A 20,008-nucleotide genomic window follows, 5' to 3' on the forward strand; every position below is an offset into this window, starting at 1 on the left:
AGTAGCTAACTCTGGCCTCTTATTGTTAGCACCCTTGTAAGTCATTTTCATATTACTGGTTGAAACTTGTTGTAGCTAGCTGGACTGAGTTGTGAAAATACTTTATATTGGTAGATTCAGTGCTTGAAGTGGAGTTAGGTATTTCAGCTGCTTGCCCTCTAACGGAGAACTTCTAGTCTTTGCAGCAAGTTATTTAGTTATACAAACTATATATATTATAGTATATATATATTATTATATACTAACAAAGTATATAAGTATCCACACACAGGATTATAGCTCCCAAAGCTTTATTGGAGTGAAAAAAAGGATCGTTTTAACCCTTCCAGGTGCATATCAGGCAAATGATTCCAGGCTTCCAATATGTTACTAACTATATAAAACTGATATTTACCAATGTTTACAACATGGTACATTGTTGGTTGATGTTTAACAAATTCTGTAAAGTTAAACTCTTTGTCAGTCATCATATATTGAACTCTCTTTAATCATTCTACAGACATTTTCAGGGAAACCTTAAACCAGAGATCATGAAATATTCTTGAGCAAAAACTATGGATTTTTCTTTGTCACATTAATTAGAATTGGAGAATTATTCTATCAATGGAGGAGGGCACTTTCTTCCAACACGAACTAAGCACAGAATTCTGTTTCTTATTTTGGTCAGTTTAAATCCATATATTAGAGGATTCATAAGTGGAGGAATAAGGAGAAATTCTATAGCGATGAAGTTTTGAAGGCTTTGAGGTAAATCTGCGGAGCCAAATCGCATGTACATCAAATCAAAAACTATTACAACAAGGAATGTAATCAAAGAAATTAAATGGGGCACACATGTCTGCATAAACTTGACCCTGTCATCTTTGGACTTCACACAATTTTTAATAAGATGCATGTAAGTCCAAAAAATGAAAAAGCCATGAGACACATAGATGAAAATGATTGCATATGAAATAATATTATTTGAAATGGTGTCAGTTTCAAAGCAAGCAAGTTTAACAATTATCCAGTTCACACAAAAGAGTTTCTGCATCTTTGAACCACATAACTTTAGTCTTGACGTTAGTAGAACATTGATGGCGAAAATACAGAAAGGTGTTAGCCAGGAGAAACATACCAGCTGAGAGAGCCTCCTGTTAGACATAACAGAGTGGTAGTGCAGCGGTCGACATATAGCCAGATACCTGTCATAGGCCATAACTGCTAGAATGGACAAATCACAGCAAGCAAATGAGTACATGATAAAAGCCTGTAAAAGGCATCCTTCATATGAGATTTCTTGAGAAGACGTCAGTAGATCTAAAAGGAATTTGGGATAGAAACCTGTGGCCCCATAAAGTCCATTAATGCAAAAACTGCACAATAAAATGTACATAGGTTCATGCAGGTTCTCATCTAGGATAATGATAGTGATGAGAGAGATATTGAAAAACAAAATCACACAGTAATACAGTAAAGTGAGTGGGAAGAGTGTTAATCTGTAATGAATTGTCTCGTTTAACCCTGACAGAATGAAAATTCTTACAATCGAAGCATTACCCATGGTCAGAGAACCAATTCTCACACCTCTCCCTTCAAATGCTACTTTGCTTGTGTCACAGCATCAGTGGTTGCAGAGTCAGGGGGTTAAAGTGTGCTGTAGTTACGTCCCTAACAAATTCTCTTCTCTCTTTACACCACCTATTAATACCAACTTTGGTTAAACACCTGTGGGAACAAAAGAGTAGGTTGGTCCATTAAATCAAGCGTAGACCTATCATCACAAAGAAAAAAAACCATGATAACAATAATGTTAATTACAGTTATAGAAACAAAAAATTATGTTTATATTCTGTCTTACTTATCCAAATGCATTGTGTGTAACCTTGAGGTCTAACAAATCTGTTGAATACATTTCATTACTCAAAACATTTACAAAAGGGTTTTTTTATTTTAATGTTTTAAATTCAGCATTGTTTTCATGTTTACTAGCTAGCAGTCTTCTTCATGAGTGTGAAGGAAACAAACAAAGCAGGGACCCACTATTAGAAAAACAGCTCCATAGTGCTAAGGGAGATCTAAAATTTAAATTCAAATGTAAATTTAGATCAAAAAATTTAAAAATTAATAACCACAATTAACAGAAAAACACAACTGGACATTATAATATGAAATACTTCAAAACTGATCCAATATTTGTGCCACAATTGTGCACGATGCATACCTGAAGGAATTAATTTGTACAAGTGGCAGGTAGACGAGGGCAACAGTAAAGCACAACATCAATTATTTTTGTTAGTTTTGTTTTGTTTACTGGGTACTATACTGGGTATACCTCTGAGTCAACTAATGTGTTCTGATGCGCACCCGGCTCTGCCTATGGATTGTGTCACAGTGATCTTGGGTAATGTAGCAGGGTGTCAGGTGTGAAAATGATAACACTCCACAGCAGAATGATTTGACATGTCCTGATGTTCCTTGGTCTGTTTCTCACTGGTAAAGGACCAGCGTATTGACTGTTCGCATGGCTTGTCCTTCTGGTGAGGGGAAAAACCAATGCTCACTGTTAATTCACCCAGAATGATGTGCTGATGAAAAAAGGGGATTCCTCATGGGGAGCACTCTGTCAGTCAATCTATATATCAAGTTATTGTCCCTTCCAGGTTTTGTAGTACAGCAGTGCAGTTTTACAATAATGAGTCTGGTCATTTAGGCGTCAGTAAAATTATTGACTGAGTGGGCCCATTGCCTCCGTCTAAACCTGGCACTTCTTACCTGTTAACAGTTGTGAGCCAGGGCACAAGGTGGTCTGTAGTGCATGCTCTGTCGCAGTTGTTTTCTATCTTCCATGTTCCCAAAGTCGCTCAGTCTGATCAGTGGGCAAATTTTTCATCTGAAAACTTGCACTTTAAACAAAATTTGGTAACATGCAGAGAGCCAAGGTACCTTGGGTGGGACGTTATGACCCCTGCCTGCAGCTTCAGGATACTCCTTCATCACAGTGGAGAGGTATCTGAAGCTCACCCACGAGGCTAGAACCTTCAGAACCTTCCTGCACCTGACGTAATATGTGATGAAGGCAGAGGGACTGAATGGGCCCAGTATTAAACATACTCTGCATAGTCCTAGCTCTATGCAGCTTAACAAGCAGACCATCCACAATCCTGCAGTTTCTGCTGGGGCAGGTGGCCTTACCAAGAATTGAGCTGGAGAGAGGTGGAAGGAAACCAGTGGAGAGCGAGGGCATGATCCACTGGAGGGAGTGAAACACAAGCAACCTGCTTCCTACCACCCATATTTGAGAATATTTATATTATATATGTATATTTGGTGCACATCCACATGCTCCTCAGATCCAAGAGGGGGATGCTGTGAGGTTTGACCTCTTCAAAACAGCAGGCTAACTAGTCACTACTTGCCATTTGCTTCCCATAGAATAATCAATTGTCCTCAGAGGAGAGCACTGTTTCCACATCCTCAACTTCCAAATCTTCTTCCTCCTCCAACACTAAAGTGGGGGCAGGAACAGAGGTAATATGAGGCCAGTCTGCTGAAGGCCCAAGAATGGGGGAAGGCAGAGGGACACGCCAGGGCCCTGAACACGGCCCCTTTTCTTTTCTCGCTCTGGTCATTTTGCCAGTTTTTGTCTTAAGCACTTCAGAAAGAGAGGAACCTGTTTGTGTTGCTCTAAAAAAGTGGCAACGGGCATCTCTGGTACCCGCATTATAAAACAATCCTTGCATGACTGTGGGTTTGCCCTGGAAAATACTGCATGATTATGTCCCAAACCGAAGACACGCTTGTCATCAGAACCATCTTTTAATGGCATAGAAATGCCACAACCCATGTAAGAGTGTCCGTGCTGGCTTGCCATACTTGACTGCTTAGACATATTGTACTAGCATTGAGATTAGTGGGGGCTGGGAATAGCAGCACCCCTGAAAGTATTCTCACTTGCCTTCTTTCTACTAGCCTTGTGGGAGTTAGCTTATACAACTGGCAAAAAACTCTGTCAAGTTTGTTTGGCGCGTTGACTAGCGTTCTGCGAGATGCATGTCTTTAATAGGAGAAAGAGAGGAGAGACCTAGCCAACTAGGTCTTCACTAAACATGGACTACCACTACCATACAAGCAATACGCTTCAGTAGCATGTCTGCTGTTTCACTTCAGAGACAGAGAAATGCTAGAGGGCCACACCTATGTTGTGCACAGACACAATTTAAACTTACTCATGGTTCCTCATTATCCGCAATTTATTTTTCAAATATTTATTCTTTGTGTTGCTGTTTTCCTTGCTTTTATCATACACCCTGCAGGTTATTTGTTTTAAGAAACTAATACTGTTTATGGCAATACACTTAATGGAGATTTAAAGATGGATGGCTTCCCTTTTCCTATATGGAGGCTACTGGTTCACATTTTAGCAGGGAGAGACTTTTTGTTATGAGTATAACATTCATTATTGCCTGATAACATCTCCTCTCCAAATTAATCAAAGCAAGCAATCCATAACGATAGAGTTGTTTTTTTTCAATATGTTTAAGTTTCCATGTCATGCTTATATGAACTGGTAATGGAATTAGGATAGGGTTTCATCCTTATGTTAACCCTCCCACTGTCCTCATATTCAGTATAGACCCTGTGTCCTCCAGGTCAAAGTGTCCCACCTTCACTAAACCCCCAATTGGCACATGTAGGATAGTAAGCAAGTGCAAAGCCTTTGCAGATATATTTCTTGCACCTGCAGCACATGTTATGTCTTTTGCAGTCCTTCTTTGGCGGGCAGATGTGACACCTCTTCCTCTTACTTGCCCCACCCGGGGCAGTGGCGGGGCCAGTGGGTGCTAGAGCAGCTGGATCCTCAGGTTGATCACAAGATCTAGCCCTCTGAATAGATTTCACAACCGCTGCAGATGCTTCTGTGCGGGGGAGATGCTCCCTTCTTTGGATGAGTGGAGTTAAAAGTGCCTCATTTCCCAGCTGCATCAGGAACACCCTCCTCTTGTTGCGCTTACGAGGAATCTAGCTAGGGTTGATCTCTCTCCATATCACAAAGGCACTGTAGGAGGAAACAACAATGATGTTGTGGAAGATGACCAGGGGCCAGAGGGCAGTCATCCTTCTGCAGCTGTACGTTCTGATCACCTTATCTAGGTTGTCCACTCCCCCTTTGTTGCGGTTGTAGACTAGGATGATGACAGGCTTCTTGTCCTTGAGATCGCTAACGTCAGCCTCTGTGTGCAGTGTGCTCAGAAGCACAACATTCTTGTTTTTCTTTGGGAGGTAGGAAACTAGAGTGGTGGTGGGCGTTAAGGCAAACCTTGACGAGAAGAGCTCTCTTTCCGCTCACGCTTGTTCTTTAGACCGTGCCAACCGTGGCGACTTTCCTCTTCAGGAGCTGCTGTCCGAGTTCGTAGGAGGTGAAGAAATTGTCACATGTGACATTGTGGCCCCTCCGTCCCTCTGTGATATCGAGCACAACCTGCATCCCCTGGTTCTTCTCTGGGCCTCCACTGGTCGGCTTCCCGCTGTAGATTTGCATCTTCCAAGCGTAGCTGGATTTGGCGTCGCAGGCCACCCATGACTTGATCCCGTATTTTGCCGGCTTGCTGGGCACTGCTGGAAAGGACAATGACCTTTGGACGGAAGAGATTATTTATTTTATTTATTATTTAACGTCATCGGTAGTAGTTATTAGTATCAGTGTCATAGACGTCAGTAGTGGAAAATCACTTGAAAACACATTACCTCTGAGCGGAACCAGTTGCTCATCCACTGTCATGTCAGGCCTTGGGTTGTAGAGGTATGGCAGCCGCTCCACCCACATGTCCCAGACCTTTCTTATGGCTGGCAGTTTGGCCGTCACACGTCTCGCAGGTCTTGACTCACGGTCATCAAATCGTAGTAGTCTTGAGTAAGTGTGAAAGAGTTTGAGTGGCATCGTGGCGTGGAAAATGGCCCCTCCCGCTCTCTGCATCCCATAGACTAGCTGCAGCCTCACCTTGGGACCTGTATACACCTGCTAGGATTAGCAGCCCTATGTAGGTGCGCAGGTCAGTCTCATCCATCCTTTGCCAGTTGTCTCCGCATTTTCGAAAGCCCTCCAGTTTTGTAATCTCCAGGATGATTTTTTCTATGTAATCTCCAGGATGATGAACAGATGGAATGTTGAAGCAATGTCATGGGAATGGGAAACGGCATATCCTGTGGGTCCTGGGGTAGTCTCCATGACCTTATGTTCTGCCATTCTGCCCTGTTTGTGATATGCCACTGAAGACCATTTGATTTTGCCATTTTTTCAGAGGAAAGTCTGTCTTTCGGCGTGAGGGATTCCTCCTCCTCCTTCTTCTTCTAAGGATGCATCATGCTCTGGGTTGTATTCCTCCCCATCTTCTTCTGACACATCCTCCGCATCGTCTTCTACTGAATCGGAGTTGTATTGCTGGACATCTGAAAAAATCTGTTCTAGGACCTGCTTGGCAGTGAAATGTGCAGTCATGGCTTCAGCACGTCAGAGAAGACCATAGTCTTGACATGTACCAAAGACAATATTAGTATCTTTGTTTTGTTTTTTTTTTTGGGGGGGGGTCATACAGCTTTACATGGAAATATCAATGAAGGCAACATTTCATTTCATTTTTTTTGTAATCTTAGGATCAGTCCAGAAAAAAAAGGCAACAAATCCCTAAGTTGAATAATATCAAGGTAGGGAACGGGTCATTGTTACCCAAGGACAGCAGGTGGGATGAGAGTTGTTTGAACACGGGGGAATGGGTCACTGTGACCCGAGGACAAGAGGTGTTCGAACACGGGAGAACGGGTCACTGTGACCCGAGGACCAGAGGTGTTCGACCATGGAGGGACTGGTCACTGTGACCCCAAGAAAGTGGGTGGGATGAGAGTTGTTTGAACACGGGAAATGGGTCATTGTGACCCGAGGACAGCGGGAGGGTTAAAATCGTTTAAACTAATTTTTTCTCTCATTAATCTATTCTCAATACCCCATAATGACAAAGCCAAAACAGAATTTTAGAAATTTTTGCAAATTTATTAAAAGGAAAAACTGCGATATCACATTAACATAAGTATTCAGACCTTCTACTCAGTATTTAGTTGAAGCAAATGTTGCAGAGATTACATCCTCAAGTCTTGGGTATGATGCGACATGCTTTGCACGCCTGGATTTGGTGGTTTTCTGCCATTCTTCTCTGCAGATCCTCTAAAGCTCTGTCATGTTGGATAGGTACTGTCGTTGGACAGCCATTTTCAGGTCTCTCCAGAGATGTGCGCTTGGGTTCAAGCCAGGGCTCTGGCTGGGCCACTCAAGGACATTCACAGAGTTGTCTCTAAGCCACTCCTGCATTGTCTTGGCTATGTGCTTAGGGTCATTGTCCTGCTAGAAGGTGAACCTTCAGCCCAGTCTGAGGTCCTGAGCACTCTGGACCAGGTTTTCATTAATGATATCTCTGCACTTTGCTCCGTTCGGCATAACCTAAACCCTGACCAGTCTCCCTGTCCCTACCACTAAAAACCACCCCCACATTATGATGCTGCCATCACCATGCTTCACCCTTGAGATGGTATTGGGCAGGTGATGAGTGGTGCCTGGTTTTCTCCAGACATGACGCTTAGAACTGAGGCCAAACAGCTCAATTTTGGTTTCATCAGATGAGAGAATCTTGTTTCACATAGTCTGAGAGTCATTTGGTGCTTTTTTGAAAACTCAAAGCGGCTTTCATATGTCTTTCACTGAGGGGAGGTTTCCATCTGGCCACTCTGCCATAAAACCCAGATCGGTGGACTGCTGCAGTGATGGTTGTCCTTCTGGAAGTTTCTCCAATCTCCACACAGGATCTATGGAGCTCAGACAGAGTGACCATCAGGTTCTTGGTCACCTCTCTGACCAAGACCCTTATCCCATGAATCCTCAGTCCATTTATGAATTATGGGGGCCACTGTGCTCTTGGGAATCTTCAATGCAGCAGATATTTTCTTGTAGCCTTCCCCAGATCTGTGCCTCGACGCAGTCCTCTCTCTGAGCTCTGCAGGCAGTTTCTTTAACAGTATGGCTTGGTTTTTGCTCTGATATGTATTGTCAGCTGTGAGACCTTATATAGACAGGTGTGTCCCTTTCCAAATGATGTCCAATCAATTGAATTTACCACAGGTGGCCACCAATCAAGGTGTAGAAACATTTCAAAGATGATCAAGAAAAATGGGAGGCACCTGGGCTAAAGTTCAAGTCTCATAGCAAATGGTCTAAATACTTATTTCAATGTGATATTTCAGTTTTTTCTTTTTAATAAATCTGCAAAAATTTCTAAAATTCTGATTTTAGCATAAGGCTGCAACATAACAAAATGTAAAAAATGTGAAGCTGTCTGAATACTGTCTGAATGCACTGTATCTAATTTATGACACAGCTCATAACAGTCAAACCTGACATGCACATGGATTTGCGGGGAGTAACTAGGGGTATTGAATAAATAGGATGGTGATTACCTCTTTTTATCCCACATAAATATAATCTGAATGAATTTCTAAGAAACAAGAATTCTGTTACGAATTTTGGTAAGTCTTAACCCATAAACCAGAGGATTCATAATTGGAGGAATTAAAAGAAATTCTATTGCCATGAAGTTCTGAAGGCTCAGTGATGACATTCGCGAACCAAACCGTGTGTACATTAAATCAAACAACACAGCAAAGCTAAAATTAAATAAAGAGACTAAATGTGGCACACATGTTTGCATGAATTTCTTCCTGCTCTCTTTAGATGTTTGGCATATTTTGACCAAATTCATATAAGACCAAACGAGAAAGAAAAAATGGACAACATAAATAGATATGTTGAAATATGCAACACTAGTATTAACTATAGAAGTAGAGCAAGCTAGTTTACTAATCAGTGCATTTGAACAGTAAAGTTTAGGTATGTGTGAGCCACATAGCTTTGTCTGAAAAATTGTCATTGTGTTATTCAACATGCAAACAAGAGGTAAGAGCCAAGAGAAGGCCACTAACGTAGATATTCGTTGTCTAGTCATAACAGAACGGTACATTAGTGGTTGACATAAAGCCACATATCTGTCATAAGCCATAACAGCTAGAATTGATAAGTCACTTCCAGATGATGAGTGTATCACAAAACTCTGCAGAAGGCATCCAGCATAAGAGATGATATGAGAGCGAGACAGAAGATCCATGAGGAATTTTGGGTAAAAGCCTACTGTCCCATAAAGTCCATTAATACACAGATTACAGAGGAAGATATACATAGGCTCATGAAGTTTTCGGTCGACAATAATGGTTATGATGAGAGTAACATTTACTATCCAAATTACTGAGTAACACAGTAGAGTCAGAGCAAAGAGAACGATTCTGTGTTGCACTGTGTAATTCAATCCTGAAAGTACAAAAAATGTTAGTACAGAAACATTATCCATTAAACTCTGTCAGCTGGCACAATTTCATTCATTCAAATCTCGTTTCATATAAAACCTTTGTAACCTCAACATTTGCGGATCATAAGGTGTCACTTCAGAGAAACATCTGTGACACACATGTTCCTGAGTTACTGGTGCAGCAGTGAACATCATGTGCCTGTGTCTCTGACCCGACCAGTGTTGGGTCTTCTGTTTAAATCATCTCTCTCTGATGACTCAACACCGGCTGGGAATTCAAGCAGTAGCGCTGGAGAGAAGTAACTAAAAGATGCTTTGTGTCAAGTCATAGTAATATGTCAACATATAGTCAAATACAGCTAATCGAGAAATGCCAGTTCTGATACAGAACAAATGCAGTGGTAGATGTGAAAAACTTTTAAATTGAGTTAAGGCTGTCAACAAATATTCTAAGTTCAATTATATGATTGAAACATAAAAAAACAACAGACATTCGATTGCGAAAATTAATATTCAATGGTAAAAAAAAAAAAGCGGATGTCTGCTTCATGCATTTTCGTGTGGGCCTGGCCCGCTGCACTGAATGCGTTGCATGATGGACAGGAGTCACAGGTCGCTTTCACTGACTAAAATATAGTCAAGCTGATGTAATGATGACAGAGTTCACAAGCCAACTCGGCTGCAGAGAGAGTGAGTTGTACTCCAATTAATCTAAATAGCTCCGCCTGGAAATCCTTTGGATTTTGGTCAGTACACGGCAAAATAGTTGAACAAAATAATGTCGATAAATCACTCATTTTTTCTTTAACTATCAGTTAATAAGTCACTGCTAATAGTAGCGTCATTTCAGTAATGTTTTAGTAAATGTGATGAAGCCTTAAACTTCTGTTCTACCATAATATACAGTACCTGCACAGCAGTGAATATGTTAGAATGTTCATGAAAGTTAGTTTCTTATTTGAAAATATTACCTGGTTTGCAAACTATTTCAGTCTAGACTGTGTCATAGATTGTATATTTGTGATGTTCTCACTTTTTTGAACTTGTGATTTGACACACTGAGCTGCTGTTAACTACGTTAACTTTTATTTTGTGAGACCCTAGTGAGAGAACCTCAGACAGACCTTAATGGTTTAAAAGAAAATTGTTCAAAGACAACATAATATGAATATGGTACAGTGTAATATAGTATAGTATAGTACAGGATTTTGTGACTTTTTAAGTAATATTCTCAGACAGAGAGTGTTTGTGGGAGAGTTTTTTAAAGATGAAAACATCCTGAAAATGTTTTTTTCTTTTTGCTGGTAAAATTCTTACCATAGACTGGAGGGTTCAGAAGTGTAGGGTTCACAACTTAGACCACAGAGGAACATGGTTATGCATACACACAGGAAAAAAATATGTATTTGAAGATAATGCAGTTAAAGTGAATTACTTAATCAGTATCTTCTAAACAGGGTGGATGTGTTGCCAGTTGTGCCGCTTTCATGTCCTTTTGACCTTTTGCAAAGTACCCACTGTAGTTTCAGTTGCACTAATCGCAATGTTTGCGTCAACTTATAATCAATGAAAATATTAATTGTTGATTTTTGTGAGTTTAAACTAATAAATTATTTGTAGACTGACAGCTGGGGGTGATTGAATGACTGTTGATTGAACACATTGTCATGTCCATGAAACCAGTTTGAGATTACTTTTTCTTTGTGACATGGTGCATTATCATGCTGGAAGTAACCATTAGAAAAATGGTAAATTGTGACCATAAATGGATGCACATGGTCAGCTACAATACTCAGATAGGCTGTGGCATTCAAACCATGATTGACTGATATTAAAGGTGTGCCAACACAACATTCCCCATACCACTACACCATTACCACCACCCTGGGCTGTTGACACAAGGCATGCTGGGTCCATTGATTCACGCTGTTGATGTCAAATTCTGAAACAATTCTGTCTGCAGAACTGCCGCTCACTAGATTTTTTTTTTTGTTTTTGGCATCATTCTGAGTAAAAACTCTAGAGACTGTTGTGTGTGAAAATCCCAGGAGATCAGCAGCTCAGAAATACCCAGACCAGCCTGTGGCAAGATTGTTGGTGCCGGTCTGGCACCAACAATCATGCCACGGTCAAAGTCAATGAGATCACATTTTTTTCCCCATTCTGATGTTTGATGTGAACATTAACTAAAGCTCCGGACCTGCATGATTTGATAAATTGCACTGCTGCCACCTGATTGGCAGATTGGATAATTGCATGAATGAGCAGGTGCACAGGTGCATGTCTTGTATTATTTTCAAAATTAAGCAAAGCAATGATGTAGAATACTTATTCCTTCTTACTCGGCCTTAAGTCCTGAAATTTTGTGAGATGTAGATAAGGCCACTTAAAGTAAAGCAGTAAGTCATGGGTGGAGCCCTAAAAAAAAAATGTAGTCGGTCATCGAAAGTAGTGGTACCGGAAAGTATTGTTTATTGCTGTATCATTTATTCACGCATAACAAATACATTATTCAACCAGAAAATGAATACAGGTGACTGGTTTTAATGTTGTGGTTGATCGGTGTATCTTTACAAAAAAGGTTTATAGTTGCCTCACATGTAACCAAAACTGTTTACACTGGCTAAGGACTGGTAACCTTCACCTGTGACAAAAATTTAAAACAGCGTGTTCAGTTGATATATGTTCATATTGTTATTTCATCCAGTCTATGGATGTGCACATTGCATATCCTGCATTTGAGTATTAGAATTAATTTCTTTCAGTATTAAGCAGGTGACCAGAACACTCACAGTCAATGTATTTGTGGAACAGTGACATCTTGTGTGCTGTAATGACTTATTCTGATTAAACTTGATTTCTATTCTCCTTTAGCTATATAATTAGAGTTAATTAAGATGACAGAACGTTATTTTTAGTGTTACCACACTATTCATAGGTTCTGCTCACTTTTGTGTTCCCATAGTTTGTGCTAATAGAATCATAATGTGGGTCTAACTGATTATTGCTTACACCTTAATAAGCCAAGAATCGCAGTATCATCACATATTTTCACAATGTAATTTTGGGGTGTTTAGCTGACATCTGTTTGTGTATAGTGTGAAGAAAACTGGGGAGCTCACACTCCCTTGTGGAGCCCCTGTGCTAATAGATTTAGAGTCAGATTTTGCCTTATTGTACTTTACATGTTGGACTCTGTTGGTTAAAAAAGCAAAATTCCATTTGATAATAAAAGAATTTACATTCATTTTTTTTTTTTACTTTTCCAGTAGTAAATGAGTCTGAAAAGTAGTAAAAGCTGAATTAAAATCAATGAAAAGTAAGCTTGCATATGCCTTAGTGTCCTTCATGTGTTTAAGAACCAAGTTTTGGATACTACTGACTGCAGCATCTGTGCTCCTTCCATGTCTATAAGCAAACTGCCAAGGATATAACTCTGGGTTTACCTCATTTTTCAGTAAAAAAAACCCCAATAGATTTCTCATAACATTTCATCACAATTGAGTTCTGTGTTCATTGTTCTCAACTGTGCAAGCCTTATTCGGAACTGGAGTGATAACAGTTTTTTTCCATAGCGCAGGAACATTAAGTGAGTCCAGCGAGTGCTGAAAAAAGTGGACACCAAGCTGGAGTTAGCTCTTTACCTCAGGTTTTTAGGAGGCGGGCAGAAATCCCATCCGGTCCACTGGATTTCTTAGCGCAAAACTGATAGAAAACAGGGACTGTACCTTAAAGCTGTCCAACTCAGGCCTTATGCTTGGGTCGTCCTTAAGAGAGTCTAAAACAATCTTGCAGCTGTTGGAAAGATCAAGGGTTTGGAACCTCAGGTAAAAGTCATTCAGGTCATTTGCTTTCTGTAGGTCATCAGTAGAAGAAATATGTCTTTCACTTGGCTCCATATTGGTGATGGCTTTCGTTGAATCCCAAAGTTCTTTACAGATTACAGTGGTGAAAATGATGTCCAATAATGTCCCTCTGTTGTCTTCTGGCCTCTTTAAACAGTTGGTTAAGCTCTTTTTGTATTGTTTTTAGCCCAACCCAGTCCTTATTTCTAAATGCAACCCCTTTCCTACTATTACTATTTGAATCTGGCGTCACGGGCATTTTTGATGTTTCTGTTGCACTTATCTAGAGCTCTATCATCCCGTGTTTCGCACTTAACATAATGTTCAAACCCAGGCAGTGACAGTTGAAGTTTAAAGTGGTTAAAATCCCCCAAAATGAAGACAGGCGCCTGGTGTATGCTGTAATTGTTAATTGACAATGCTCTTGCTGCATTACCATTGGTAGGGACATAAACAGCACAAACAGCAACACTACCAAATGCCCTTGGACCATGAGACTTATTCATGAGACAACGGTGTAGACGTTTAGCTAAAATTGGCCTATGTTACTTAAATGTAGATAAACTGAACGTTTGTCACAGTAGTCTTATTGTATTGCTTGAGAAGGAGGCCAATTCCAAGCTCACTGAACAGGACACAAGCTGCATTGAAATCGACTTGTGACAGTTTTTCCTTGAGTTTTAGTGGTTTTGAAATCAATTTATAAGCCTCATATCTAAGCCCTGTCTTGTAATTGACCAAGCAGCAGTTGCAATAGCAACAGACATGCACACAAAAATACACACACACACACACACACACACACACACACACACACACACACACACACACACACACACACACACACACACACACACACACACACACAAAGACGTTCTGTTTATATAGCAATGTCATGATGACAAAATTCAATAGTAATATTACTTTAGTTCTAGGGTTAGTTTTCCCTATATCCTCATTATAAAACCGAATGTAAATCCACATTTAAAGTGGCAATCTGGAAGATTACAGTCCTGGTTGATTTTGTGACACTTAAGGTACGGTTACGGTAGGTAACATCAAATGCTGCTTAATACTACAGGGGGGCAGCAAAACAAACTACTGTCGTTTTAATAAAGTAGTCAGGCAATAACTGGCCTTTCTCCATCATTCCGTGAGTAACGGTGATCTGATTTTATGCTGCATGTGGCATGAGTCTGCAAACAGCAGGGCACAGTGAAAGGAGCTGGTTCCCTTGCTGAGAAGTTGGAGGTGTGCAGCCTGTCGCCTGCAGCTCTTCATCTTACAGCTCACTGTGGCTGCTCCTTGTTGTTCCATTATGAACAATAGTGGTGTGTGCTAAGCTCACTGACAAACACGTTAGTCCTGTCCTGTGTCCCGTGACAACTTCATAGTAAAAGTCAATGCGTGTTTCGTCAGTTAAATGCTTTTAATGCGACGCTGCAGCGGTAGGAAATGTTCAATCTGCATCAGCAGTAATTTAATACAGCCTTTTTGCTGTGAGTGTCACCATAGACACCCAGTTCGTAATACAGCAAATATATAAATATTGCAATACTTTCATCAGTGGGCCATAGGCTTAATCACCATTGTGTTACCTCATTCGGCAATAGATAGTGACTTAACAGACATTTATTTAAATAAAAAATCTTTAAGATTGCCACTTTAAAGCAAATATTTAAAAATGACTTCTCCAGGGTGCATGCCCCCCTTTGCATCTTTGTCACCTTTTTCAGCCGGGATGAGTTCGCATCCCTGATAATTACAGAATGATTTGTTGCATCAACCTTCTTTATTTCCACACACACAAATTCTATTTTAACAATACATGTAGAGTGAATTAAATTGATTTTTAGGTGCTTCTTTTCAGTCATAAAGCAGTTTTTTCACAAAAACACGTCACTACATGAAAGCTATTTTCTTTATGAGTGCTATCATTCATGTTCTATATTCATGTCTTTTTTTTCCCGTGCCCCCACAAAAATAGATGGGAGAATTAAATTAAAAAATTGGTCACAAAAAGAGATTTTTGTGTGTGCCTCTAGTGTCTTGGCAAGCCTGTAAACAGGACTATTAATCTCAGTGAGAAAGTTCCCGATTAAACAATGTCATTATTAATCATACATTTAAAATATAACAAGCCAAGAGCGTGCGACATGTACATCCCTCTTACAGTTTTTTTTTATTTCTGTTATAGTAAAGGTTACAATTATAGTTAACAATTATGCCTGTTCAAAAATTTTTTGAACTATTGTTTTTGAGTTTAACATTCTTAAAATGTGTTTTCTAACTTTCTAACAAAGGCCACATATGAGAGGATTCAGAACTGGAGGAATAACAACAAACTCATTCCTTTCCTTTCATGTCCCTGACAATCAGTAGACAACAAGGGGAAGCTTCAAATATCAAAAAATCGGTTTACTAGATGGAGTCTTATGAGTGAGATACGTTATTTGTGGGTAACATACAATTTATCAGTAGTTTTAAAAAATTACAATTCACATCAATCTGAACTGAAAACTAAGCTAACTGATTTACTCACAACACAAAACATTCACTTGATGAGTCTAGATTCTGGTAATGTTCTGCGAGAATTCTTCTTAGTTTGGGGTTTTAAGCATAACATCCTGAAAATGTGTCTTCTAATTTCTGGTAATTTCAGGCCATAAATGAGAGGATTCAGAACTGGCGGTATAATAAGAAATTCTACTGACAAAATTACAGCCAGAAATGGATTTATCTCTTCAAGTTTTTGTCGGCTCAAGGCAGTATCACTAAATGAAGTGAAGGAGTACATCACAAATGAAATAACATGTGGAAGGCATCTCTGTGATACTTTTTCCCTGACTTCTGCTGACTTTTTCCAACAAGCAACGACAATCCTCAGATAAGTATATATGATAAAAGCAAAGGGGAGGAAGGCTACAGTTATGGCCCCCAACATAGCGACAACATTGTTAACAGCAGTGGTATCACATGACAGTTTTACAATATTCCAGCTGGCACAGTATATTTTCTGTATATTGTTACCACATAGAGGAAGCCTGACAACCGTAATTATGGTTACTGTAAGGTTACAGGTTGGACATACCCAAGCAAAGGTTGCCAATATATAGACAGTTTTAGAGGTCATCTTTCTGTGATAGTGTAAAGGATGACATACAGCAACACATCTATCATATGCCATGATGCTGAGAATGGCCACTTCATAGGAACCATATGTGTAAATAACATAGATCTGAGTGAAACAAGCTGGACGTGAGATAAAATGAGAATCAGACAGAAGGTCCATCAGGAATCTGGGGAAGAAACCAGCAGAACCATACAGAGAGTTGAACGACAAAAATGCAACGAAAATATACATGGGCTCATGTAACGTTTTTTCTCGTGCTATCACCAGTATTATGAGAAGATTAGCAGAAACAATAAAGCTGTAGAGCAGGAGGCAAAAGACAAAGGCTGGGTAGCGGTAGTGCCCAATGTTCACAAACATGGTGAGGTTAAAGTAAAAGGAAACAGTACCGTTTTCCATTCCAATCACACTAAATCAGCGACAAAGAACTCAGTAGTTTGGCCTTTGTTGTTAGACAAACTCTCATTCCTGTCTTGAGAAATCAGTGATCTGCTCTGTCAGAGTCTGGGAGAAGGAAAATTAAAGCAGTTGTGCGATAAAGTGCTAACCAACTTAAATATAGGCACTGAAACATAATGTCATATAACACTGGTCATACCTTCAAGAAGCTTCACTCTACTAACTGAACTAAGAGTCAATTGCCTTGAGGTCTGTTCTACATTTGGCTCCTCTTAGAGCTGAAGATGGACCACAAGTGTCGGTAATCAGGAGGAGTTAAGAGCATTTTATGTTGTCTCACTCTGAACGTCATCACAGTTTTTCCACTCTGGAGAATTCTGACAGTACCATTATCACTTTGATATTTTCATTTATTACTTAACGTAATGAATCCTAAGTTTTCTAATTAGCTGAAGAAATACTAGTTTCTTACGATATCCAAGATCTATGGAATTTCTTGCCTATTAATTAAAAAAAACTAGGAAACGTTACACAATGGTAATACATACATTGTACAGTTAGGTATATAAGTGTTTGGATAGTGACACTATCCATCGTGGTGCTGACACTGTACAACACCACAATGGATTTGAAATGAAGCCATCACGATATGATTAAAGTGTAGACTTTCATCTTTAATTGAAGAGGTTTAACAAAAATATTGCATTAACCATTTAGGAATTACAGCTATTTTTATGCATAGTCCCTCATTTTCAGAGGCCCAAAAGTAATTGGACAAACCAACACAATTATGAAAAGGATTCGTTTCAATACTTGGATGAAAATCCTTTGCAGTCAATGGCTGCCTGAAGTCTGGAACCCATGGACATCACCAAATGCTGAGTTTCCTCCCTTGAGATGCTTTGCCAGGCCTTTACTGCATGGGAACATATTGTTGTAACTCATGTTTGAATGAGGAAACGGTGTGCGGAGAAGGGATAAATTGAGGCATATGGCTCATTTACATGATTTGATTAAGTTCTACTTCATGCTTGTGTTGAGACATGCCAAGATTCTGCTGTTATTGAGCACGGTGAATGATATTGTGCCAGTTCACAACCTCAGTACATAGCACGGGGAGTCCACTTCTGCCCAAGACCAACTTATCTCGTTATAGTGTGAAACATTTAATGTTATAATGTGATAAGTTTGGATGTCGTAATACTGTGAAAATATCTTGGTATACCATGAACATATCTTGTTGTAACATGAAAAACATCTTGTTATAATGCTGCCGCATCATTGTGAGCATTTTAGCATTGTAACATTAGCATTTAGCTCAAACATTGTGCCTAAGTATAGCCTCAGCTGCTAGCATGTCTGTGGACCCTTGTCCACAGACATGCTTGTTCTTGGATTTTACGTTTTAAATCATATGAATCATATGACCCGGTATTTAATCAATTGCAGGGAAAACACGAGACTACATGTTGTTGTGGAAAACTTATTCATCAAACACAACATCAGTACTGATGTTTCCGCAAAATGTGGAGGACATTTTTGGCAAGATTCAGTTAGCCATCTGTCCGTTACAGTCTCTGCCCTAAGCTTGATTTGTAGTTCTGCGTTAAGGGGCTATGACGTAGTAACAGAGCCCACCAATGGCTATATAGCCCTTGTCGAGGCTACAGCAGCTAAAGAGATACCACGTAGAGACTGAAAGACTCGGTCGTCTCCTTCGCAAAGCCATCTTATCTACAAACCTTCTACTCACTGTGATCACCACTCTGCCACAGTGAATGAACATAAACAAAGGCTGAAATAGAAGTTACCTGGATGTAACTGCAGTTATACAAGTATGTGTGCAAGCAATTAATGGTTGAATTAATGTCGACATTGTGAGGCTGTAGCTTATAGCGGCATTGTACTTAATGCATTATACATACAGGATTGGTGCAAATAATTGCTTCTGGGTTTTGTGGTTTGCACTCAGTGATCAGCCAGACCAAAGATAATAACAATGAAAATTGTTCAACTGAATTTACTGAACAGTATTAAAGGAAAATAAAATGAAAATATGGTGGTTTAATGTATTTATTTCTGGTTTCAGCCAGTAAGTAAGATTGAAGGTTTACTAGCTGGAGCGCATGTATGTATTAATTAGAGCCCAGATTGGCTCTCCAGAGTGGTGTTGTTCTTTTAATTGCTCTCAGAGGAGAGTGGAGTTAGTGACCTGTTGACCACCTCTACCATAATAACTGCATGTACTCTATTTAAGTCCTTAAAAACAACAACTACAGTATCCCCCTCTGACACATTCATTATTGAAGTGAAGCTCTTTGACAGCTTTTGGTGTCAACAGGTAAATTCAGTGTTGTTAGATTGTGACTCATTTGGATTGTGTTTTCGCTAATTATACAAAGTGTCAAAATGCTTTTTTGTCGCGGGCCTTCCCATGAGGCCAGTGTACATTCACCAGTGGATCATAATTAGCTGGCTGTAGCCAACCCCGTTCCCTGAGGCCTGTTGTTTTCCATTGAGGCACACCAGGGAGGCCACGGTAATGATACCCACAGCAGCCTTTCGTTAGAGTATGGTGATGATATACAAGTCAGTCTGGAGTCTGGAAATCATATCATCTGTATTTCATAACTGTGATTGTAAATTACTGTCCATTCATCCCTCTGAGGCATCATGCTCACGCACACACACACACACACACACACACACACACACACACACACACACACACACACACACACATACACACATACACAAGCAGACACACAGACACATCAAAACAATACCTTTCATCAGTGTTAGCATGCATTTACTGTGTACTTTAATTCCACAAACTAAAAGGTCACAAAATAGCACATATCATCTTATGTTCACCATCTTATCAGACAAAAATATTTTATGTAGTCTGAACCCAGCATAATACATATGCCACTGTAGTTGTAGGCGAATATTTCTCTCCAGAGACATTTACAATGGGTAGACACAATAACAGGAAATCCCGCACAATACCAAGCAGTCCAATGCAAAGGCAATGATGTGTAATAATGTGCAATTACGGTTGACACTGTGTCAGAGATGTACTGGCTCAGTTGTAGGGTCATTTTTGAGGCCACGAGTGGTTGGGGCTGAACCTCATCCTAGCCCAGCCTGGACAGGTTGACAGTTTATCAAAGGGCTGACACACAGTCACACCTCTGGCCAATTTTTCCACTTCACCTAACCTGCATTTGTTTGGGCTTTGTGTTAAG

At 39.9% G+C, this 20,008-nt stretch overlaps 2 protein-coding genes across 2 annotated transcripts; both read right to left on the reverse strand.

Annotated features, from left to right (window-relative positions):
- Positions 1 to 592: 592 nt before the first annotated feature.
- Positions 593 to 1,546, reverse strand: LOC120801632 (olfactory receptor 142-like). The gene has a single exon (XM_040148790.1). The coding sequence runs from the start codon at positions 1,541 to 1,543 to the stop codon at positions 593 to 595; it is 951 nt and encodes a 316-aa protein (XP_040004724.1). The 5' UTR covers positions 1,544 to 1,546.
- A 2,694-nt stretch (positions 1,547 to 4,240) lies between these two features.
- On the reverse strand, positions 4,241 to 9,876 carry LOC120801073 (olfactory receptor 5F1-like). The gene is made up of 3 exons (XM_040147595.1): positions 9,868 to 9,876; positions 8,529 to 9,431; positions 4,241 to 5,380 (listed from the first exon to the last, which is right to left on the reverse strand). The coding sequence occupies exons 1-3, from the start codon at positions 9,874 to 9,876 to the stop codon at positions 5,339 to 5,341; spliced, it is 954 nt and encodes a 317-aa protein (XP_040003529.1). The 3' UTR covers positions 4,241 to 5,338.
- Positions 9,877 to 20,008: the final 10,132 nt, after the last annotated feature.

This window comes from Xiphias gladius, chromosome 16 (assembly GCF_016859285.1).
Source record: "Xiphias gladius isolate SHS-SW01 ecotype Sanya breed wild chromosome 16, ASM1685928v1, whole genome shotgun sequence".
Classification (NCBI taxonomy): Eukaryota; Metazoa; Chordata; class Actinopteri; order Istiophoriformes; family Xiphiidae; genus Xiphias; species Xiphias gladius.